Source organism: Rhincodon typus, chromosome 28 (assembly GCF_021869965.1).
Source record: "Rhincodon typus isolate 14 chromosome 28, sRhiTyp1.1, whole genome shotgun sequence".
Classification (NCBI taxonomy): Eukaryota; Metazoa; Chordata; class Chondrichthyes; order Orectolobiformes; family Rhincodontidae; genus Rhincodon; species Rhincodon typus.
The window spans coordinates 21774022-21798840 of record NC_063359.1 but is presented as its reverse complement, the minus strand read 5'-3'; the positions used below and the strand labels follow the sequence as shown (position 1 = coordinate 21798840).

At 38.7% G+C, this 24819-nt stretch overlaps 2 protein-coding genes across 2 annotated transcripts in view; both read left to right on the top strand.

Moving 5' to 3' along the window:
* Positions 1 to 22447, top strand: part of LOC109916315 (DENN domain-containing protein 1A-like) — a 107131-nt gene extending 84684 nt beyond the window's left edge. Inside the window, exons 8-9 of the mRNA XM_048613371.1 lie at positions 3216 to 3347; positions 22121 to 22447. Of these exons, the coding sequence (XP_048469328.1) occupies positions 3216 to 3347; positions 22121 to 22447 (459 nt within the window). The remainder of the gene's footprint in view (positions 1 to 3215; positions 3348 to 22120) is intronic.
* The window catches only part of LOC109912627 (DENN domain-containing protein 1A-like), a 164607-nt gene that overhangs the window by 99397 nt on the left and 40391 nt on the right, over positions 1 to 24819 (top strand). The window lies entirely within an intron of this gene.

The window sequence follows — 24819 nt, the reverse complement described above, 5'->3', positions numbered from 1 at the left end:
AAAAAAAAAAAACCTCCAACAAAGTGACTGCTCCTTTCTTGTTCTGGACCTCAACCCAAACTGACTGTAGACATATCATTCTCGAACTGCCTTTCAGTAGCTGCTATACTAGCCCTGACTAGCAATGCCACTCCACTGCCTCTTTTTCCACTCTCCCTATTTCTTTTAAAGCATCTAAATCCCAGAACTTCCAACAACCATTCCTCTCCCTGAGTTACCTAAGTTTCTGTAATGGCCACAACATCGTAATTCCAAGTACCCATCCATGCTCTAAGTTCATCCGCCTTATTTCTGATACTTCTAGCATTGAAGTATACACACCTCAAACCATCTCTGTGTCCACAATTATGCTCCATCGACCGCATTTCTTTATAAACAACCTCACTCCCTGTTGTGTCTGTTGGAAGGCTGAATACCTCATCCTCTGAATTATAAATCCGGTTCCCCACCCCCTGCCAATCTAGTTTAAACCATCCTGTATAGCTCGAGGAAACCTCCCTCCCAGGATATTTGTGCCCTTCCGGTTCAGGTGCAACCCGTCCTTACTGTACAGGCCCCACCTTCCCCAGAATGTGCTCCAATTATTCACATAATGGAAACCCTCCCTCCTACACCAGCCCTGTAGCCACGTGTTTAGCTGCACTCTCTCCCTATTTCTTACCTCGTTACCACATGACACTGGTAATAATCCAGAGATAACTGCCCTGTTTGTCCTGGACTTCAGCTTCCAACCTAACTCCCTGTACTCATTTTTCACATTCTCAGTCCTTTTTCTACCTATATCATTGGTACCAATGTGTACCATGACTGCTGGTTGCTCACCCTCTCCCTTAAGGATCTTGAAGACACAATGCGAGACATCACGGACCCTGGCACCCGGGAGGCAACATACCATCCATACCATCGTTCGCAACCACAGAACTGCCTGCCTGTGCCTCTTACTATCGAATCTCCCACTACAAATGCTCTCCTTTCTCCCCCCTCCCTTCTGTGTCACAGGGCCAGGCTCAGTGCCAGAGATCTGCCTTCATATTTCTCCAAAGTCTCTCCAATACGCTGACAGTTTGTGGGTGGATGATCCTGCGTACTGCTTCATCGTGATGTTCTTTTGAAGATAATGCTTTAAAAACCTAAGCAAACTTAACCTGTAATAAAAATAGAATCTTTGTAAGACCATAAGATGTAGGAGCAGAAGAAGGTCATTGGGCCCATCGCATCTGCTCCTCCATTCAGTGAGACTGCAGCTAATTCGATGACCCTCAACTTTCCTGCCTTTACTCAATGACTCGCGATTCCCCACTGTTTAACAATCTGTCTATTTCAGCCTGAATATACATAATGACCAGCTTTGACAACCCTTTGCAGTAAAGAATTCCACTGATTCACTATCCTCGGAGAGAAGATATTCCTTCTCATCCCTGTCTGAGATTATTCCCTCTTATTGTGAGATCATGCTTTCTGGTCCTAGGGCCTTCCAAAAGGTGAACAACCTCTCTACATCTACCCTGCCAATCTTCGAAGAATCTTGTATGTTTCAATAAGATTGCATCTCATTCTTCTGAACGCCAATGAGTACAGGTTCAACCTACTCATCCTCTTCTCATAGGGCTGAAATGAAATAACAAAATCCAAAAGCTCTAAGACAACCTTCACTATGCTTTTTAAAAAAAAAGTTGCCATTCTTAAAAGTCTATTCAAAGCTTATAAATATCAAATGGTTAATCCCTTATAAAAACAAACAAGCTCTAATTCATGCCCCAAATCAAAGACAGATGATCCTTCAATCACCTCTTTGTCAATTTTAAACTGTGAAGTTATAAAATCATGAGGGGCATGGATAGGGTGACTAGCCAGGTCTTTTCCCCAGGGTAGAGGAGTCCGAAACTAAAGGGCATAGGTTTAAAGTGAGAGGAGAAAGATTTAAAAGGGACGTTAAGGGGCAACTTTTTCACGCAGAGGGTTGTGCGCGTATGGAATGAACTGCCAGAGGAGGTGTTGGAGGTGGGTACAATTACAGCATTTAAAAGGCATCTGGATGGGTATATGAATAGGAAGAGTTTCGAGGGATATGGGCCAAATGCTGGCAAATGGGACTAAACTAATTTAGAATATCTGGTCAGCATGGACAAGTTGGACCAAAGGGTCTGTTTCCATTGCTGTATAACTCAGGATCTCCTTCTGAAATAAATGTGGCTTTTGGAAATCGCAAAGCTTTTTCGTCAAGAGCTGCTAGGAAAATGTCAACAAACAGGTATTCAAACTGCTAGAATGGAGACTTTTCTACAATTTTTTAATTTTGTTTTTTTTTCTGTTTTTGAATGTTTGGATATTTAAGTAACTTTAATATCATGACAGTTTTGCAAGCTATCCACCTTTCCAAGAGTGTTTATATCTCTTCCATAAATTTGTAACTGCCACATTATAGGTTATGGCTTTTACAGCAATCCAGAAGAAAACTCAGCCAGCCCCCTCGTCCCTACGCACAATAATTGGATCTGTCAGCCACAGAAATTACACCTGCCATTTTGAGTGCTCCTTGGTTCTTCCTGACTCAGAAAATTTGAGCATAAATCTCTGCATTATTATAGCTCACCTGTCACCCTCACTTACTTAGAATGAATGACTCGTTTTGGTTTAAAATATGACGCGTTAATAGATCTCTACTCTTAAACGTTTCCATGTATTTATAGGAGCCTGTGAGTTAACTTACTGCTTGTGATCATGAATTTCGCTCCTAACAGTTCCCTGACTGAGCTTTCCAGGCATTCAGAAGCTGAATTTCTCTCATTTCTACCCCAATTCGTGGTGTGAATGAGGCAGCAATGGCACCTAAACCGGCAAGATCCAAATTTATAACTGCATTAGCTGCAACAATTATTCTGATGTCAGTCTAAATTTGTTAAAAAATGGGTTTGAACTTTTCTTTTTGAACACAGCACTTTCAATGAACATCTGAGTCTTCCTTCATGGTAGTAAGAAAAAATTATTGACTAATGAGTTGCTCTTCTCTATTCCACTCTCAGCAGTTCAATAGAATTGTCTCTCTTTATGCATTGTGATTGATATGTCATTGACTGTGATTTTTGTTTTTACCTTTTCCGTGTTCCTAACATCATAATGCTTAGATAGCTTTCTCCCCTAGTACCTTCTCTTTGCCCCTTACCCTTAATCAGGAATGTTCCTGGCCTTGCAAATCATCTTTTCCTACCATGCAGGAAATGGCAGAAAATGGCTACTCTGTAGCAGGAGATGATATCCAACCGAAGAGTATTACATCCCCCATGTCTGAGAAGAAAGAAGGCAAGCAGCGAGAGGACCGGCGACCAATAACAGTGCACTTTGGGCAGGTACGTAGTTAAATTTTCCAACAGATGCATGGAATTGACCTTGTTACAAGGACCAGAGTAATTTAATCATTAAAAAGTGGCATTTTATATCATGCCATGCTGCCTTTTAATCCTTTTTCAAGAATGAACGCACATAAATGAAATGATTCCTTTTATTATGCTCCTCACAATTTCTGTTCCTTTTTACTGTGTTCTTTGATTTTTCTTATTTAATTGCTGAGAGCACTCCAGAGCTGCTCATTTAGTCTTCCTTCATTTCTCTATACTGTGTTCCTTATAAGAGTGATATATGATGAACTGATGTCAGTATTAGTTAAGCATTGAAGCTCATATTAATGGGGAAAAGCTGTTTGTGGGAATTTCAGCATGTTTCCCAAAAAATGCAATCCTTGTAATTGTTCGAAAAGCACAATCCAAAATTTCTGCTGAGATTTCATGGTGAAAATATGCATACGTTAAGCTATTATTAGTGATATTTTATTAGACGTCAGCATTTGCGTTAGGAATTTTTAAAAGAATTGTTCTTCCGGTATGGTCCTTCCTAGAAAGACCAGCATTTATTGCCCTTCTCTCCTTCCTTTTGAGGAGGGTTAGGGTTAGGACTAACAGTTTATATCCATGTTGTATTATGTGTTCCCATGCTATCTTCTGAGTGGTGAAAGTTGTGTATTTTGGATATGCCGCTGAACAGAACTTGACTAATTTTTGCCTTTTGTCCAGTATATGGTACACACTGCAGCTTTGGTGTGCTGGTGGCAAAAGGAAACTCCATGTTTAAGATAATAGATGGGTGCTAATCAAGTGGACTGCTTTATCCCAGATTGGGTTGGGCTTTTTGAGTGTTGTTGTAACTGCACTTATCCATGCAAGTGGAAAGTAATTCCACCACATCCCTGATTTCCCAAACTGACTTCTGCAAGCTTTCGCATTTATGTAGCTGGACTGATTGAGTTTCTGGTCATTGGTGAAGGAAAATTCAGTCATGCTCATATCATTGAATGTCGTGAGAATGTAGTTAGGTTCTCTATTTTTGGAGATGGCAATTACCAGATGCTTATGTGACACATGCTACTTCATGTTTGTGCTTTCATGTTGTATCTACAGTCATTCCTCCTTATGTGCAAAGGTTCCATTTCTGAGAACCCCCGTAAATGATGGAATTTGTGAGTGCAAAACCTGTTAAAAATACAGGTTAAAAATTGCGGATATGCGAGTTTGCCCTTGGACGTTGAATTTTGTTGCTACTTTTCTGGCACAGACAGAGGATTTATGTATATTGCTCGTGTATTTTTATCTGTTGAAAAATCATGTACCACTTTGAAATTTATAAAGAAGTTTAGATAGATATGTTTAGAGTGGCTGACAAAATTCTCCTAGGATAATATGCAATATGTGTCATATTTTAAACTAGACTACTTTAAGATCAACAGAGACTTCTCTCATTCTATACAAAAATAACTTTTGGAATAGGAATTTCAAGATGAGTGCGACCTATTATCCATAAAGAATTTTAATTGTGGGGAACTGTGGGGAAAAAAAGTGGAATTTTATGATGTCTGAATTAGAGAGTTTAATTTATCTGGACAGCCTTTTAAAACCGGCAATAATAAGCATTCATAAGTCTTCTACCTATCTTCTTTCTACAAATGCTGACCGACATAGTGCATTTATCCAGCATTTTCTATTTTATTTCAGAATTCCAGCATTAATAATTTTTTTCTTAAAATCACTTCCAATTGTTAGTTCTGTCTAGCGATGAGGTGAGACATGCAATTGAAATAACAGAAAATACTGGATGTAGGAAATGAAGTTGACGAAGATTTCATTTAACCATATGTTGATAATTTTATTACCAGCATGGGTATTCTGCAATATTCAATGCCCCTTTCATTGTCCATATAGAATTTAGCCTACTGTTTTTAACCACTGTGAAGTGAGTTTTGTTATTGGCATTTTTCTCTCGAATTTTGAGAAAGCAAAAGTGCAATTCACGTTCATGTCATCCTTAAATAATTATTAGATTTTGGTTTGCAGTAAATTTTCGATGTATATATGCTTTAAAAATGAAATAAAACAGCATTTGTTGAAATAAATGCAATTCTTCTGAAGTGATTAGAAATTTAACGTTGTGCTAATAAACTAACCTCATACATTAATCATGCAATCTATTGAATTAATTAAAACTTGGTTAATAATTTTAAAAGTATCCACTTCTACTTCAGCCTCTCATCCTCCTCCTCTTTGCACCTCTCCTCGTATGAATCCTTGCTAGGGGGAGAAGCAGCAAAACAGACAGCTCTCATTAGCTCTGGTGAACAATTGGCTGAAAGTGGTCAATTTGGGTATTTAGTTATTGAGGAAAATTTGAAATAGATTGAAGGGAACAGAATGTGATCAAAGTGTCTCATGTAAGGTATTATTTGTAGGACAGGTAGATGTTGTGCTGGTAATATAAATTAGCATTGGTGGTGATAGAATAAATCTACCATATATCTCTGTTCCATTAAAAGTTTTGAGGTTGGTTGGCTCGCCGTGCTGATTTGTTGTTCCGCAGACATTTCATTACCCTGCTGGGTAACATCATCAGTGCAGCCTCTAACGCTTCAAGGTAATGAAACGTCTGCACCCACAAACCGAGCTACAAATCTACTCCAAAACCTTAGACATTAAAAGTTTAATAACTGCACAATAGCCCTTCTGGAGATGAAGGCATTTCCACCGGTGCACATTTAGGATTGTACTAGTGCCACATAATGCCAAGTTTGTGCACACTTCTATGCTAATATCTGATGTCTGAGAAATTGATTGAAACTAGATAACTCATTTCATTTAATACCTTTTAAACAACAGACAGAGCAGTTGACTCATTCATAATTTCCCTTTAGCTCAAGTCACACCCAAATTAAGAGACTGTTACTGTGAAATCTTATTGCGCATGTTTAAAAACTAAAACCTCAGAGACAATGGAAAATAACTTTGCTATGCACACTAAGGTTGGCACAATGAGTTGATTTTACAGTATGACAACAAAATGTGTAAAGCAAGGGGAGCAGGTTAAACAATGCAAATAATAAACCTCAAAACAAAAATGTCTAATAATGAGTTTAATTATTATATTGTATACACATTATTTATATTAAATGTGCAACACATTCATTTGTAAACTAAAAACATTCCATGCAAAATTATTGTTTGTAACAATTAAAATTTCCTTTGTTCTAACTGTATCAGCATAATTTATTCCCGATGTTAACATGCTTAAAATGCTGAGGATTATATTAGCTAATTCCAAAGAGGTTACCCTTCCTTTTAAGTGCAGGTGAACACCTTTTTAGGCTTTAACTAGCAGCTTGAATTTTGACAATGAGCAAATGCTTTCTATCTCTTAATTTCAAGTTATTTTTCTCAACACTCAAATGTAAATGAGCAGTGTTATAACTTGGTTACTTCCGTGAGTTGTTTGTTTGAACCTGTTGTATGTGCAGATACAACTCCTATAACCTCAAAAGTTCATTGAGGAGCTATTTTAATGAAAAGATTTATCTTAGTTGTTTCAAAAGACATATTGTACATTTCATTTCCTGGTCCTTGACTGTGTTTATGTTCGTTTTATAAAAGTATTGATTTACCAAGTTGTAGAACATGTACATAATTTTGTATTGTTCTAAACCTATTCTCTTTTCTATTTCATGTTTAATGTTGCTCTGAATTTTTGTTTTTTGGAAAGTTTAAAAGTAAGGGATAGAAGTTTAAAAATGAGAGGGCTCCCATTTAAGATGGAGATGAGTAGAGCTTTAATTTTTGCTTCAAAGGTTTTGGTCTATGGAATTCTCTGCCCCAAAGATCAATGGTTATAGGGATATTTAATATTTCAAAATCTGTGTTGTTTAGATTCTTAACTGACAAGGAAGACAAAGGGATTAGGGGGTAGACAACATAGTAGAAACCTGAAATAGATCAGCCCTGATCTTATCAATTGATTGAGCAGGCTCAAAAGGCTAAATGTCTAATCCTAATCGTACTCCTCCTCCTAATTTGTATGCTCATATGTATACTAAAGGTTTATTTGTTGAACTCTTTCTCACTCTTCCTATTGCATGGAAACTGTTTCTTTTTCGAGTGCACATAAGCTAAGGCCACTGATTTTTGAAATGACAAGTGTAATGTATAATTTCATGTGTTCCCCAAGAAAAATGCTCATTGTTGTAAGTTGAATTTTGGCTAAAATAAATGTTGATATTTACAGATAGAAAGCATTTTCTCTTTTATCATAAGTGATGCTGCTGTTTAAAGCCCATAAAGGCATCCACCTGCACATAAAAGGAGGGGTAACCACTGTTGGACTGATACAAACCTCGGCATCTTAGGTGTGTTAAATTCGAATATAGATAATGCTGATATTGTTAGAATAAAGGAAATTTTAATTGTTGCACACAACAATTTTGCATGGAAATGTTTTATTTTACAAATTAATGTGTTGTACATTTAAAATAACATGCATACAAAAAAAAAGGACTCAATTTTTGGAGTTTTTTGTTCCCCTTGCTTTATGCATTTTGTTATCAGACTATAAAATCTACTCATTGTGCCAACCTTATTATGCATAGCAAAGTTTTTTTTCTGTGTCTCTAAGGTTTTTTTTAACATGTGCAGTAAAATTCCATTGAGATAGTCTCTAGATAATCAAGTCTGGTGAATGCAATAACAATTGGATAGTCAGTAGAATGCAAATTGTTTCATAGAGAGATTGATATTAGAATTTGCCTAATTCAGCATGTAGGGCAATTAATGAAAATATTCTAGCTTTTCAAAAGAAAATAAATAAGTTCTGCTGACTTTTCATTTCCCTGCTGGGTATATTGATTTGTGAATGTGTAAACACTGGCTACATTTCACGTTGTATGCACATTATCTCATTGCCAGAAACTGCTCTGGCCCTAGCAAACATATGCCTCTGTTTCGAAAGCTTGACTCTCAGCAAGTTTAGCTTTAGTTAGTATTTGTATATGTGATTTCAGCAGTGGAGTCTTTTTTTCCTTTGTGCATGTGCTTGCCAATTCTGTTTAATATTGCGAAAGCCTAACCACAAAACATGAAGCTGAAGCTATAATGTGTATGAAGGATGTATACGTATGCATAATTGTATTGAGACAGAGATGCACACGTGCGTTTAGTGAAAGCAATATATTTCATTCAGAGCAATAGACAAAGATACACCCAAAAGTGGAACCAACTAATTGACTTTCTTACTCTGGTTGATTTATATTATTTGACTAGTACTTATTCAAATTTTCTTGAACATTTTTATTTGATGTTTGATTTACTGGCTGCCATGAGCTGTGGAATACAATTTACATGTAAAAGTGAAGACTTAACAATAAAACTGCATTGAAAATTGATGGGACTTTATGCCATTAAAGTTTGTTGAAGTTCATACGTATGTCATTGTAGCTGAGAGGTGTAACTTTATAAAATGCAAATTAGATTCCATTAGCAGCAATAGGTATACAAGCTGGAAAAATATTTTTCCAATGCAGAATTGCAGGTTTTATTAAAAACTGAAGACAATAGTTATAATATTTTAAAGCTTTCCTATGCAGATGATGAGACGAGCTTTTTTTTTATCATTTGTCAACTGCTTAATACATCTGCCAGCATTATCCTGGTGTGCACAAACAAGACAGAATTTTAAAAATGCATGCATGTGGATTAGGGTCAAGCCCTGTGTTTTTCTAATACAGCAGGTTCGCTGGTACAACTGTAGAAGTAGATCTAACCAACAGCAGTGAGATGCCTTAATTGAGACATGCTGTCAAAGTGACAAACATATTTGCATAAAATGTATTTATTTTCACTGTACCGGCCTGCAGTTTGCTGTTGGTTGAACATTCTTAATCAGCTTTTTCTAACTGAGCCTGTGAAAGCTGTTCTATCCATTGTGCTCTTCTACATTGCATGACAGTTTGTCTAAAGGGGGAAGGGACAAAAAGCTGTTTTTTTTTTTAATGCTGCTGTTTTTGCCATTTTTGTATTAAATCACCTGGCACATTTACAACCCAAATGCCATCGGACTTGTTTTCTTGGATCAAGCACATGGAAAAGTCATGCTTTTACTGTTGCCTTTACCGAATCTGTTCAAAGCAGTTTTCAATTCTGCACATCTGTCATAGGTGTCATGATCTTAATATCAATATTCTTTGAAAATTAGACATTACTTTTCAAAAAGCGATGAGCTTCAAGTAAAAGAATGAGTACAGACACAAGTAAGACTATGGGCAATAAATAGCTTTTTTTGCAATTTGATTCAGAAATCTTCAGTATCTATGTATAATGGGATAGTAGGGTAGCAATGTTGACTGCACATTTTTGAAAAATATTTCAGCTAGATAGCTTAAAAGATTCAGAGTATAGCTACTCCAATTTTAGAGTCAGTTTTTTGGCAATATTTCACTAATTGATATGCATTCTTGGAAACTTTGACTATAGAATTTCATCAGATAGTAACTGGTGTGAAATCACTTACCCAAGCTTAAAATAGTACCTGGCATTCTCTTAGCTCAATTCTTTGTCTCCTGGTCGATCTCCAGTTAAATTTCAAGCAATATAGGACAAGCAATATATTTTTGAAATTAATTGTTATTACTGTATGTTATTCATACTGTTGCTGAGTTCCATAACCCCTTAAGTCAAAACATGAATGTAGTTGATGCAAGAGACTTACTCTACAGTGGCAAAACCAAAGTGTAATATCAAGTGACAATAATGTCCTTCAGGTGTCTGACGTATGACTTCCATAATCACAGTATTGACAAGGTTGATCAGTTTAAAACAGAAGGATAAAATTTATAGAATATGGGAAATACTAATCAGATCAGGCAGCATCTGTGGAGATAGAAGCACAGTTAAAAGACTGGATTTCTTTTTTTCTGAGTTGGTCTAACTCTCATGGCCTATAAAAATGCAAAGTGAGACCCAAATACAGAACCTCTGTCCCAGTTCTGCTCAATTCCATTTATTAACAGTGTGGTAGTTAGTGGTGAATGCTTCACAAAGATAGTAGATCCGTGCTCCCCAGGGCCATTTTAAATTAGTGCTGAGTTCAAGCACATCCCATGTTCATGGTTCTAAGAGCTTGAACTATAGTGTGGAATGAATTTAGAAAGTACACATCAAACAATCTTAAGTGGCACATAATATCTGTTTAAGTCTCAAGTTTTTTTAAATGTGAAGCCCTTAAAAATGGGGAGTAAAGGGTTGTAGCTCTCAGTTGTAATAGAGAAAAGGAGATATCTGCTACTGGAGCTCTTTGACAGGCCATCTGGTCTGGCTTAGTAAAATAATTTGGCCATTGGTTCCTGTAGTTTTGGTTGTCTTAATTCAAATTCTTGTTTTTGTTAGGGCCGAGCCTATTATGAATGTTTGGCTACATTTCAAAAGCTCTAAGACTATTTAGCACTCCTCCCATTGATATGTTTGAAGAGGCCATGAAAGGATTAGCTACCTTTGATGTGGTTAATGAGTATAAATTTGTTTCTTTTTAAAGCACATTGACTAATTGAGAGTATTTAACTTTTTCAAATGGGTTTCATGCATAAGGGTTGCTTTCTATATAAAGCATGTATGAGTGAGAGTACACCTCGGTTGTTAGATTTGTATCTTCATCTCCACATGGTTCCTGAGGTCCACCTGTCATGATTGAGTAGCTCATGAAGGAGGACTGGGAGTGGATGAGGGCAGGTAAGGGCTAGGGGACCTAGCTGCCTTTTAAACAGCTAGGCTAAGATCGCAGAGAACCAAAGTGAGCTTTCTAAGCAGCCCACTTCAGCATGCTCCCCCAGGACTGCCTTTGAACTGCCCTTAGAGATTACAGGCAAGACTTCACCTCGACCCACCTCCTCAGAATGAAAATAAGATGGGTGAGCTATTCTTTTTTTAAAGAAACAGGAGGGCTAAGCCTGGAAATTTCCTGACTTGAGTTTCCTACTTCAATGGTGCAAATCCAGGGCAATGAATTTCAAGTTGATAACTTTTCATTAAAACTTGTGCATCTGCAGTACTTTGCTTTATATAAAATACAAAATTCTAATCAATTGTAAATAGCTTGTGCAACCTGTCAAACTCAGGAGGTCAACTGTTCAAATATGTCTTCGTCACACTCACATTTTATGGCAACTCAATTTATTTATTCATTGGAGAATATGTTCAATTCAAAATATTTCTCCTCTGATTAAAGTTTGAATTTTTCATAGATATCGATTTTTAACTTTCATTGTCAATCATTTTTTCCACACACACACATTCAGTATAAGCTTTTTTGACATTTTGAAGCAACGGATGTTATTGAAAGCATTGAATATATCTTTTCAATGCTAAATATTCTTTGTAGTTTCCAAATTTCTTTTAATATATAGCAATTGCATGTAGCAAAACATTAATTGCATTTTGTGAAACTGTAAACAATTTGTTGTTCACTAAATAACCCCAAACATTTTAATCTTGCATTTCAAGTATATACATTGGTTCACAAATAAGACTGGAGTTCTCAAAGGACCTGAATCTGGTGACTTCTGAACATTTGCAGTATATTGTCATAGTTCAAGATCATCCTGGCAGTAAATTCTTAATACTGGAAATAATACAACAACAACAGATTGTACAACTGAACTCAAATTGCTTCTGGCTCAGTCCCAATCCACATCTCTGGAGTGATATATTATTATATAATCCTTGATTGAAGGTTTCTTTGGTTGTTGGGCTTTTCGTCAAAATATTTAACAGCTGTTATTCTTTTAACACGATCAACACTTTACATTTTTAATTTTTGAAGTACATGTTTATATACATGTTAGAGAAGTTAAAGAGAAAGTTAATTCTAAATGGTTACAGCGACTTGCATTTATTCAGTTCCTTAATGTTTTAAAACATCAGGTGCCTTATTAGAGGAAAAAAAATTGATACCAAGCCACATAAGGATATAACAGGATAATGAGTAAGGGCCTGATCAAAGGCAGGTTTTAAGAATCATTTGAAAGGAGGGAAAGAGATATGGAGATATGGAATTTTATACAGAGGGATTTTTAAAAATTTATTCATGACATGTGGGTATCGTTGACGAGGCTAGTATTTATTATCCATTCCTCATTTCCCTTAAGCTAGGTGCATATAAAAGTCAACCGCGTTCCTGTAGATCTGGAATCACATGTAGGCCAAACTAGGTAAGGATGGTCAATTTCCTTCTAAATGACATTACTGAACTTGCTAGCTATTTATAATAATCAACAATAGTTAAAGTCCCCATTAAACTAAATTTAAATTAAAGATCTTTTCACAGTGGATTTGATAGGTTTCTGCCTGGTGCTCTGGTTTCCTTCCACAGCTCAAAGATGTGCAGATTAGGTGGATTGGCCGTGGGAAATGCAGGGTTATGTGGATACAGTGAGGGTCTGGGACTGGGTAGGATTCTGGTCGGAGAGTTATGCTGACTTGATGGGTCGAATGGCCTTGCAGATATTCTATGATTTAATTTCACAAGCTGCATGGTTGAATTCAGACCTGTAATACCAGAACCCAGGACCTAAACAGCTAAACGTGTGGCTATTCAAAGTGGGGGATAAAGAACGTTGGGGGTGCAAAAGAGTTCAGGGGTGCAGAATCCTTGAAGGGCTATAGGGCTCAAAGAAGTTGCAGAGGCAAGCTGAGGATGGTCATGGAGGGAATTGATGGCACGAATTTTAAATACGAACCATTCTAAGCACTGGTGACAGTTATATTTATACAATCAACTGTAATGATCTTTTAAAAATAGTGGTTGTCATTTTGCCCTCCACTGGTGTTGGAATGAAAGCTGTAGATTTCTCTGACCCTTTTTGATTTTGGTCTTATTTTGAAGGACAAAGAGCCAGTGATCAGAGCACTGTCGATTTATCTTTTGCAAATTGTTACTTTTAACAAGTGGTTAAAGTGAACAGCTGCTAAAGGGAATGTAACTGCACTTACTTTTGTGAAATTGCCAGATGCTCGCCTGATTTTTCTTGCCATGTGCAAATATATTGTTTGTTTATGGTAATTGAATGGATGTAACTTTAATGCTTGTGTGAGAAAGAATGTTTTCGACGGAAAGTGCTTCCTTTTTTGAACTCTGTGATCATGGAATTTTTTAAAAATACCCAGCACAATAATCTTCCCTGAGATATCTCTTTGTGGAGTTCCATTACTAACAGAAGTAGAATAGCTTTGGTGATAATGTTCTGATGCTACAATATTGTGTTGTTTGTATCTGTATTGTTTCTGCTCATTGTGGTTGAATGCCTCATGATTGTGCTGTTTAGGCTGGTCAAATGTCTTTTTATCCAGCAGTATATTTGTCCTTCATCAGATAACTAGAGTGTTCTGTTTTCTTTATTCTTCCATGAAATCTGGGCATTTATTGCCCATCATTAATGCCTCAGAGGACAGTTGAAAGTCAATCACGTTGCTGTGATCTGGAGTCACATGTAGGCCAGACCAGATTAGATTGGCAGCTTTCCTTCCCAAAATGACATAATGTTATTATTTGACATGGTCACTAGCTGTAGCTAATTAGACTAGCTTTTTCTTATTCCAGATCTTTGTAGAATTCAAATTCCACCAGCTGCCATGGTATAATGCTTTTAATAAGGGACAAGATCAGTAAGTTAGAGAGAACATTTTGGATCAAAGGATCAAGATACAGAATCAACTTTTATGGAGCTAAGAAATAGCACAGTCCAGCAAACATTGGTGAGAGTTGTTAGCACACTGTTTGGTTGCTTGTAACGTTGGGCACGAAGTTGCATTTAACATAAATAATACAATAATGGATAACTTCAATTTACATAGACTGGACAAACCTAAATCAGCATTACTCCAGGGAAGGATGAACTTATGGAGTTTATATGAGATTTGTTTGAAAAAGCCACTAGGGATCAGCACATTTTAGATTTTGTGATGTAAATGAAAATGACAATCAAAAAGAGCTAATTAATAATCTGGCTGTTAAAGAGCCTTTGGGAAATAGTGACCATAACATAATGAAATTCTAGATTGTTTGTTTGAATGTGATGTTGTTTATTCTGAAACTAAGGTCTTAAATCTGAAGAAGAGAAACTATAAACATATGAGGGGCCGATTGGCTTTGGTAGATTGGTAAAATACGCTGAAAGATTTAGCACGAGATGAGCAGTAGCTAGACTTTAAAGAAAACGAAGTGGTCTGCAACAGATATGCATTTCTGTAAGGTACAGACATCCAATGGGAAGGATAAATCAAGCATGGCTAAGAAAAGAAGTTGAAGAGTAGAACAAAGGAAGTGACTAACAAGGATTTGAGAAAAAGTTGTAAGCCTGAAGTTTGGGAGCAATTTAGAATCCAGCAAAGGATGGCCAAAAACCTGGTAAAGGGGAAATCAGACATGTATGCAACCTAGTGAGGAACCAAAGTGGACTTTAGGGATGTAAATAGGAGAATTGTAGATTAATTACAGATGGAAGCAGGAGAATTTATAGTGAAGAACAGACGGAAGCTAAACAATTGTTTTGTGTCTGCCTTCTCAGAGGTGGATATAGAAAATCTCCCAGAAATACTAGGGAAGCAAGAGATTTGTGAAATTGAGGCACTGAAATAAATTGGTGTTCGTAAAGATGCAGTGCTTGAAAAGTTAACTGGATTGAAGGTTGATAAATCCCCTGGACCAAATGAGCCACACCTCAGAGTGTTGAAGGAGGTAGCTTAGGATAGTAGATGCATTGGTGATTATCTTTCAAAATTCTATAGATTCAAGAAATAGTCCTGTGATTAAAATATAGCAAACATAACCCCAGTATTTTAGAAAAGAAAGAGCGAGAATGTGGAGAACAGCAGACCTTTTGGTTTGACAGATATAGTTAGGAAAATGCTAGAATCAATTATAAACTGAAGACACGGTAAGTATTGGTAAAATTGGATTAACATGGCTTTATGAAAAGGAATTCTGTTTGACAAACTTGCTGTAGTTTTTAGAATTTGCTATTCATGGGTGTATTCGGATTTTCAGAAGACTTTTGATAAGGTTCCATACAGGAAGTTAGTAAACAAAATTAGAGCACATGGGAGTAGTGGTGATATACTAGTATCGATTGAGACTTAGTTAACAGAAAGCAGAGAGTAGGAATAAATGGATCATTCTCAGATTGACAAGCTGTTACTCGTGAAATACCACTGGTATCAGTGCTAGGGCCAACACTGTTCACTGTTTATATAATTGTTGTGAATATGGGAGTCAATTATAATATTGTCAAATTTGCTGAGGACAGAAAACTAGGTGGGAAGATAGGTCATAAAGAAGATGCAGGGAGATTTCAGGTGTACTTGGACAAACTAAGTGAATAGACAAGACCATGAGCAATGGGATATACTATGAATTAGTGTGAAGTTATCCATTTTGGTAGGAAAGACAGAAAGACATAATGGACTGGATTTTCCAATGGCCAGGTAGTGGTTTGATGGGAATTGCACATGGAAACCCTGAGGAATCTCCTCCATAGCAGACTCTGCAGTTATTGCTCAGGAGATTGAAGATTCTGCTGGTCAATTTCCCTACACCCTCCAAAAGTCTCCGTTTAAATTATAGAATTCTTCCACGGAAATTAAGTAAGTAGTTACTGAGGAAAAGTTAGACTATTAAACATGCAATCTCACTCCTGTATAACTACTCAACTGACTCAAACCTCCCTCAAACACCCAACTACCTCCCCCAGAACCTTGTGTGACACTCCTGGACGCCACCTGTCATTCGTTCCGAACTCAAGTTCCTACCTCCCTTCTCACGCTAGACTCGAACTCCCCGCCTCTCTCCTCCCCACCCTGGCATCCTCAGGTCATATTTACTTTATGTACTTAATGTTTGACAGCAGCTGACAGAGTGGTTGTCTGTGATTCTGGATGCTCAAGCAGCCGACTGCTTTGAAAATGCATGGTTTGACTTTCCCAATGGTTCTGCACTATGCAAGTACTGTCAGATTGGAAGGACAGCTTTGTATTTCTGATTGGAATCTCCTCTCAGAAGTACTGAACTTTCCACTTTCACAAAAGAAGGGCTGTAGGGGAAATCTGCGTGAGGTTGCCACTCCTTGGAAAACCCAGCCCAATATCTCTTCACTGGTGAAAGCTTGAAAGGGTTCCTGTCTGAAAAGGCCTGGGTGTCCTTGTTCATGAGCCATGAAAAGCTGGAATGCAACAGCCACTAAGGAAAGCTATCACCAGGGGATTTGAGAACAGAAGTAAAGATGTCTTGCAACAGTTGTAAAGAGCCTTGCTGAGACTGCACCTGGAATATTGCGTACAGTTTTAATGCCTTTACCTCAGCAAGGGTTTACTTGCTAAAGAAGGAAGGCAGCTGAGTTTCACCAGATGAATCCTGTAATTCTGGCATTGTTTTGAGGAGAAGTAGAGGGACCTGGGCCTATGTTGTCTGTAATTTTGAAGAATGATAGGCATACCATTGAAACTTAGACTCTGTCATGCTCTACAAGAATTTTGTACATAGTTGGGATGTTTCCCCTACTGGTGACTCTGGAACCAGGGGACATAATCTCAGAATAAGGGGTAGGTCATTTAAGACTAAATGACTATGCAAGTACTGTCAGATTGGGGGTACAGCTTTGTATTTCTGATTGGAATCTCCTCTCAGAAGGAGAGGAGGAATTTCTTCACTCAGGTGATAAATCTTTGGCATTCTCTACCCTAGAGAGCTGAGGAAGATCAATGATTTAGCATGTTCAAGACAGAATTTGGATTACTAGAGACTAATGGCATCGCAGGATATGGAGATGATTTGGGCAAGTGCGTTGAGGTAGACAATCAGCCATGATCTAATTGAATAGTAGAGCTGACTCTACAGAATGAATGGACTTCTCCTGTTTCTATGTTTCTAAGCAGTAGCTGCCACTGGTAATGGAAAAGGGAGAGGCCTAAGATCACTGAGGGACCCAGACCACAAGTGAGTCAGAGTAGAATGGGCTCGTAGGAAAGGGTTTATAAGAGAGAAGGCATAGAGGGGTCAGAGGCAAGCCAGGCAGGGTTCATTTTAAGCTGCCAGTCTCTTAGCCAATAAAGATCCCTGATTGAGCCCTACATGCCTTTGAAAGAGGGACCATCTCCCAGAAAGTCACTGGCAAAACCACCAGGAGGCTGTGCTGCTTCAATGTAATTCCTGAACCAGCACACAATTCTGGAGAGCTCAGAATAATTAGGGCCAGTTGGTTCAATGATGATCCTAATTGCCATGCTGCTGCAAGTGGGTGTGTTCTGCCCAGAGGCCTGTTGTGGCCTCCAACTTAACCGCAAGAGGTTTCTGCTCCAGGAAAATGATGTTTGGCCTCTCCCATGATTAAGTGGACCTAGTTGCCATGATATATATGTAACCTCAAAAAGAGTACAAAATATCCTTCAGCTCAATAACCACTGACCTAAGCAACCCTGTAATGGGTTGGAAACTTTTTAAATATTGCCTTGCTTGTCTTGTTCGGTTTTATACTTGTCACAAAAATAGTTTTCTTGCAGAGCTATGATCTTCAAGTCAGCACTCAACATTTCTGACAGACCACATGCATTGGGTACTTAGACATTGATTATGGACATATTGGATGCCTGCATAAATGAACAAGACATTTTCCTTCTCCCTTCATCTTCAGTTTTTTTAAGCCTACATTTCCTAGTCGCCCACAAAAGAAGCAAAGGAGTACTATAGGGACCCTATTAGGAGCTCCCTAGTGCTGCAAAAAATGTTCTAACCTATAATGTGTTTCATCACTTAAAAATGAAATATTCTATATGAATGATATTCACACCTAGCTTTCTGAACTAAAGTGATGTGCAGGTGCAAGTTTTCAGAGCTGTAACAATGGGGCAATTAATTATAATTTTAAAAAAGGCTCTGTGCATTAATACAGTCTTAAGGTTGGCAAAGCACCAGAATAATGGTGAGAATTTCACTTAACCTGTAGAAGCTATCAGCTGCTATATGGGAAAAGATGAGATACTTCTGTATGTTCTAATGCATGGATTGGAATATATTCGTGCAGATTTTTGACAGGAACAATGTTTTCTATTGCTTAGGTTGGATAATCTGTGATATTTATTCATGACCGCATAAGTCAGTTGTAGAGGTTGAGATGACACCGATAAAACCTCTTTAAATGTGACATTAATTCGATCCTCCAATACATTAATGCCTTGTAATAATCTCTTGATTTCATTTGTCTCTTTTGCTGTGTCAAATTCCTGGATCTCTCTCTTGAAAAGCACTGTGAGTGTACCTACACTACATGGACTGGAGCAGTTCAAGATGGTAACTCACCAGCAGCTTCCCAAGGTTAATCAAAGATGGGCAGTAAATACTGGCTCAGCAAATCACAAGAACAAATAAAAAAGACTGTTTTCTTTCCAAGATCTGATAATAAGTCATTAGCTTAACAGCTCTCTGACCAAAAAATGATATATAATACACTACAGTACAGCACAGGAACAGACTCTTCTGCCCACCAAGTCTGTTGGCTTTTCTCATCAATGACTACTGGCTGTTTTTGTTTTGAGTACACCAATTTTTCAAGTGGAATGCTTGTGCAAAGAATACCAGATTACCAGTTTTCTATTTGTATCCCTGATAGCTACTTAAAAAGGTTAGCTCCTTGTTTCGTTCTTGAAGACAATTAGGAATGGCGGGGGTGGGGGGGAAAGGTGTGGTTCTTGTTAACAATACATCCCATGATTTAATATTTTAACAAATTAATGAAGTATCTGAAGTTTATTGAAGGAATTTTCTACAAAATTTATTACCACTTAGCAGGGCAAGTGACCAAAATAAAAGCAGAAGTAGGCCAATCAAGTCTGCTAAACCATTTACTAAAATTAATGGCTGATCTGATAATCCTCAACTCCACTTTCCTGCCTTTTCCCCATAACTTTTAATTCCCTTGCTGATTAAAAATCTGTCTATCTCAGCTTTGAATACACTTAATGACACACCTCAACAGTCCTCTGCAATAGAGAATTAATCAAAATCGCTAATTTCTAAGAGAAGAAATTCTTCCTCATCTGTATCCTAAATCTGGAACCCCTTATTCTGAAATTGTACCCTCTAGTTAGAGACTCTCCCACAATTAAAAACAACCTGTCCCTGTCTGTGCTGTGAAGTCCCCTAAGAATCTCTGTTTTTCAATATGGTTGCATCTCATTTTCCTGTGTTCCAACAGTACAGGCCCAATCTACTCATCTTCTCCTCATTATCAGGTATTAACCTAGTGAACCTTTTCTGGATTGCATCTAATGCCAGTGTATCTTTCCTTACACAAGGGCCCCAAAACTGTTCATAGTATTCCAGCTGTTGTCTTGACTAGTGCCTTGTGTAGTTTCAGCAAAACCTCCCTACTCTTAGACTCCAATCCCTTAAAGGCCAGCATTCCATTTACTTTTCCTATTTCCAGCTGAACTTGGATTCATAGTTTTCTGCAGTGTTTCTCCATTTAAATAATATTACCCTTCTAGTCTTCCTGCTGAAGTACATAACCGTACATTTTCCCACATTATATTCCATCTGCCAAGTTTTTGTCCATTTGTTTAATCCTCTGCAGACTCTTTGTTCTTCCTCACCACTTGCCTTCCCACCTATTTTCATATCATATGCAAACTTGGTTATAGTACATTCAATTTCCTCCTCCAAGTTGTTAAGATATATTGTAAGTAATTGCAGACCTGGCACTGGTCCCTGTGGCACACTATTAGTTATGGCTTGCCATCTCAAAATATCCAACTCTCTGTCTTCGAGTAGTTAGCCACTGCACTATCCATGCTGATTTACTACCTCCAACACCATGAGCTCTTATTAAGCAGCCTACTGTGTGGTTCCTTATTTTTTCCTGGCCATTATCACAGCCAAATCATGTTTATTTGTATTTTTTTTTAAAAGTTGTTCATGCCTCCAATCTCCAAACTCATCCTCAACTCCATGGTCCTTGTATTTTCCCTTTCAGCCTTTTCCCATTGCAACTGCATTTCTGAATCCCAGCTGCCTGAACATGACATTCTCACTGGCAGCTAAACGTGATCTGGTTGTAAATGTGCCCAGACAGAAATTTATCCCACAATGTTTGTCGAGATTCTGGATCTGTATTTAGCTTGTTCTCAGTACTTTCAGACATATGCATTCTTTGGTACATTATAAGAGTTTCTCATAAAAGATTTGACTTTGCATCAGTAAAAGTCAGAAGTTCCCAACCCTGTAGAACAGAGCTTTAATAGCTTCCCCACCTCTTTTGAAAATAAAAAAAAATCTAGTGTGACGTAAATTCAGTACAAATATTCTATTGCAATGTCGTGGCTGAATGTCTATTGACATTCAAACGCACTGACCACCAGAAAACTGTAAAGTGAACCTAGTAATCTGTAAGCTGCTCCATTACACAACGCATCTTCAATACCCAGAGAGCAAGTTTAGAAATCATACTGTGTGCTTTTAATGTAACTAATACAGATTACTGTTTGAAATACCCAATTTTAGTGTAACTCAGTAAGGCTGAAAGTTTGGAAGAGTGACTTCAAAAAGTCAATTATTCATGAATATGACATTTTCTTCATTGATTCTTAAAATACAGTCTCCACCGTTGCACCAAACGTAAACTTGGTAGCAGTGGATCTTAGATTGGAAATGCAAGGTCGTCAGCTGCCTAGTTCTTGAAAAGTTAAAAATTATGCAAGCAGTCATGTGCCAGAGGTGCCCTTGAGGGTTTTACGCTCTGAATTTCCAACAGTTGGACTTCGTTAGGAGCCTGGCGTTGTTTAATAAGGAGGTTGGACTGCTGGCACCTCCACTGCTTATTTGTTCTCGGAGGGCTCCAGGGCTGCTGCAGTAAGCAGATCGGCCAGAGCTGATCATTACAAGGGCATATGCTGCCATGAATAAAAATGTCACAGGATTTCTGTCCTAAGCAGTGGAAAATGTCATTCCTGTCAAACAGATATTACAGGACTACTGTGTAGTCAGTACAAATTGGTTAGTTGCATGTTCTCTGAGTTTTTGACATTCATAGATTAAGTCTGAAGGAAAAAACAATGCTGACCTATTTATCTGTTATTGCTGATGTATATTCTTTTTTTGCATGAAAAAGCATTTGTCAAATACTAATTAAAAATCTTTCAGTAAAAAGTGAAGTAAGGTGATTTGTTCATGCTGACAGTGAGTATTTGACTAACCAATACAAGTGGGATATATTGCAGGTGTTTTCTGTAATATCCCATACACTGATAATGATCCATTGATAATGAGCTTTTTTTAATGGCTCACAGTTTGTCCATCCAGGGTCCAGCTTAAAACCTTCAGCTGAAGGAAGAGAAATACATTCAATATTTAAGTCAACGGATAAGGGATGACAGATTTGAGCAGGCCACTGAGAGGTAATGGACCTTAACAAAGTCAAAAGTTTTGAACTAGACTTGACAATTCATCCTCTGTATCCTTTGAAAATATATCTTAAACTCACTGAGCTTAAACAAGGATCAACAAATGCTGAGTATTCATGGATATCTCCCAGTTCTTGGAGACAATCAATTGTACGTAAGCAAACTAAAGTTAAATGACAAGAAAGGAAAAGATGTGTCACGCAAATATGATGTGGCAAAGCATATTGGAGGTTATTGTCAGGAAAATGCACAAGGTGTGTTTTATTAGAACCAGTCTTATTGGATCCTTTTGTATTTTTAAACCAAGCACTGGCGCCTAATAGACTATGCCACATAGATGTCTGCGCTATGATCGAGCCAACAACTGCTGGGCCAGCCACCGACGAATCTGCTTTACTGTTTCCATCAACCTGTCCCCCAAACTGGCAGAGGTAGGAAAACCTGTGCTGCAGGACACCCGATGTTGCTGGACTCAAGGACCTGGGAAGAAAGGCTTAGTCGGGCGCTGCCTCACAGCCAAACTGGCGATGACCAACCTTCCAGTCGGAAAGTGCCCACAGGCCTTGTCCACCCTAAAGACCACCCATAGTCAGCACCTTCGTAAAATTGCTCGGTGTCTTGAAGAGGAAACACCAAAACTAGTTCGATGAGAACAATTAGAAGATCTAGGATCTCCTAGACGACCAATGCAAGGCGTTCCTGAACTGGCAGCTGTACCAAAACTCGAGCAAGAGAAAACCAGGCCAAGTTGCAAGAGAGAACCCATGAGCTAATGAATACATGGTGAGTGGAAAGAGCACAGGAGACTCAAATTTGCCAACAACCATGACATGTGAGGCTCCTTCATGGCAGTCAAAATCATCTATGGTGTGAGTTCCAGGGAACAACTCCACTGAGAGCCAAAAACAGGGTTGGTCATCAGAGACCAAGAGGCAGTCAACACCCATAGGAGAGGACACTTTGAGGATCTCCTCAACCAAGATGCAGCTTTTGATGTTAGTGCTGTCAAAACCATCATACAGTACGCTATCTGTCACATCTCATTGCATGTCCGAACCGCTGTTAGGTCAAAAAAGCCATCCCACAGCTGAAAAACAACAAGGCCTGTGAAGCAGATGGAATCTCTGCTGAAGTACCATGAAAGAGCAGTGAGAGACTCTTAACACAAATCCATGATCTCATTCGCCTTGTCTGGAAGGAAGAGAGCATACTAGGAAATCTGGAAGACACTGCAAATGTGACCATCTTCCAGAAAGGGACAGGTCCAACTGGAAATTTGAGGGATTTCCCTACTATCTGCCACAGAAAAGGTCATTGCGAGAAGCTTCCTCATCCATCTCCTCCCAGTGACTGAAGAGTTCCTCCAGAGTTTCAATGCGGCTTCCACCATCAAGAAGCACAATGGACATGATTGGCAGTGCGTAGCTAATCCAAATGCAGGGACAACCCCAACCTCTGTACATGATTTTTTCGATCTCTCAAAGGCCTTTGACTCTCAACCGTGAATGATTGTGGAATAGTCTCCCTAAATTCAGCTGCCTGCAAAAATTTGTTACCAGTCTCTGCCTGCTTCGCAAATGGCATGCAAGTTGTGATGCTCACCAATACGACTCTATACGAGTGCAAACTGATGTCAAACAGGACTGTGTCATCACACCAATGCGCTTCTACATATTTCTTACTGCAACACTCCACGCCAGCTCCTCAAAGCTCCCAGAGTGAGGTAACATACAGGGAAATTGTTCAGCCTTTGACCACCCCAACTTCTGTCGCCAGAGCTTCAGTCTGCCAACAATTCCCACGTGCGCACACCCAAAGGCCGAGCTACAAACTATCATTGATGTATTCACCATGGTGTTTGAGAGAATGGGCTTCAAACTAAACATTCAAAAAACAAAGGTTTTCTACCAGCCAGCTCCTGCTGCACAACACTGTCCTCAACCATCAAAATCCACAGCGACTCCCTGAATAATATGGATCATTTTCAATTCCCTGCCAGCCTCCTTGTGGTGCAAGCAGACATTGACAAAATCCAATATCAACTCCAGTGCACCAGTGCAGCCTTAGAACATCTGAGGAACAGAATATTTGAAGTCTGAGACCTTAAATCCAGCACCCAAGCTCATGATCTGCACATGGTCCCCACCCTCCTGTTGCATGGGAAACATGGACCAAGTACAGAAGACACTTAAAATCCCTGGAGAGCTATCACCAGTGTTGCTGTCACAAATTCTTGCAAATCCACTGGCACGTGTACCAATAGCAGCGTCCTCTCCCAGGAGAACAGACTCTGTATCAATGCACTGGTTACACACTACCAGCTGTGGTGGGCAGGCTACATTGTCCGCATGCCCGACACAAGACTCTCTAAAGAAGTGCTTTTCTCTGAGCTCCACAATGATTAGAGATCTCTAGGGGGACACAGGAAACACTACAGGAGCACCCTGAAAGCCTCCTTAAACAAATGCAACATCCCCACCAACACAGGTAAATCACTTGCCCTAGAACATACAAACTGGAGAAGAAGCATCCATGAAGGCACCAACCATTTTGAACATCACTGACTGGAGGCCAAGCACAAGCAATGGAAAGACTGCAGAATCCAGAGTGTCTCGCCTATCTGTCTCAAAAACCACCTGCCCCACCTATGGCAGAGTCTGTGGCTATAGGATTGAACTATTCAGGCACTACAGAACATACCCCCATCTCTTCGTAACCCCCCACGTGGAGTGGAAGCAAGCCATTCCTCAACCCTGAGGGACCAGCAGAGAAGAACAGCTTTGTCAATGTGAATGCCCTGCTAATGCTGGCTATTGATATAATAATATGGCGAATGTAGTGGGAGCTCAGTCTCATGCTATGTTTGGTTTTATAAACAAAATCAGTCAGGGAAATAGGAGGCAATGGAAACCTCTCATTTAAGTTCGGAGATAGTGGGAACTGCCGATGCTGAGATAACAAGGTGTAGAGCTGGATGAACACAGCAGGCCAAGCAGCATCAGAGGAGCAGGGGTCCAGACCC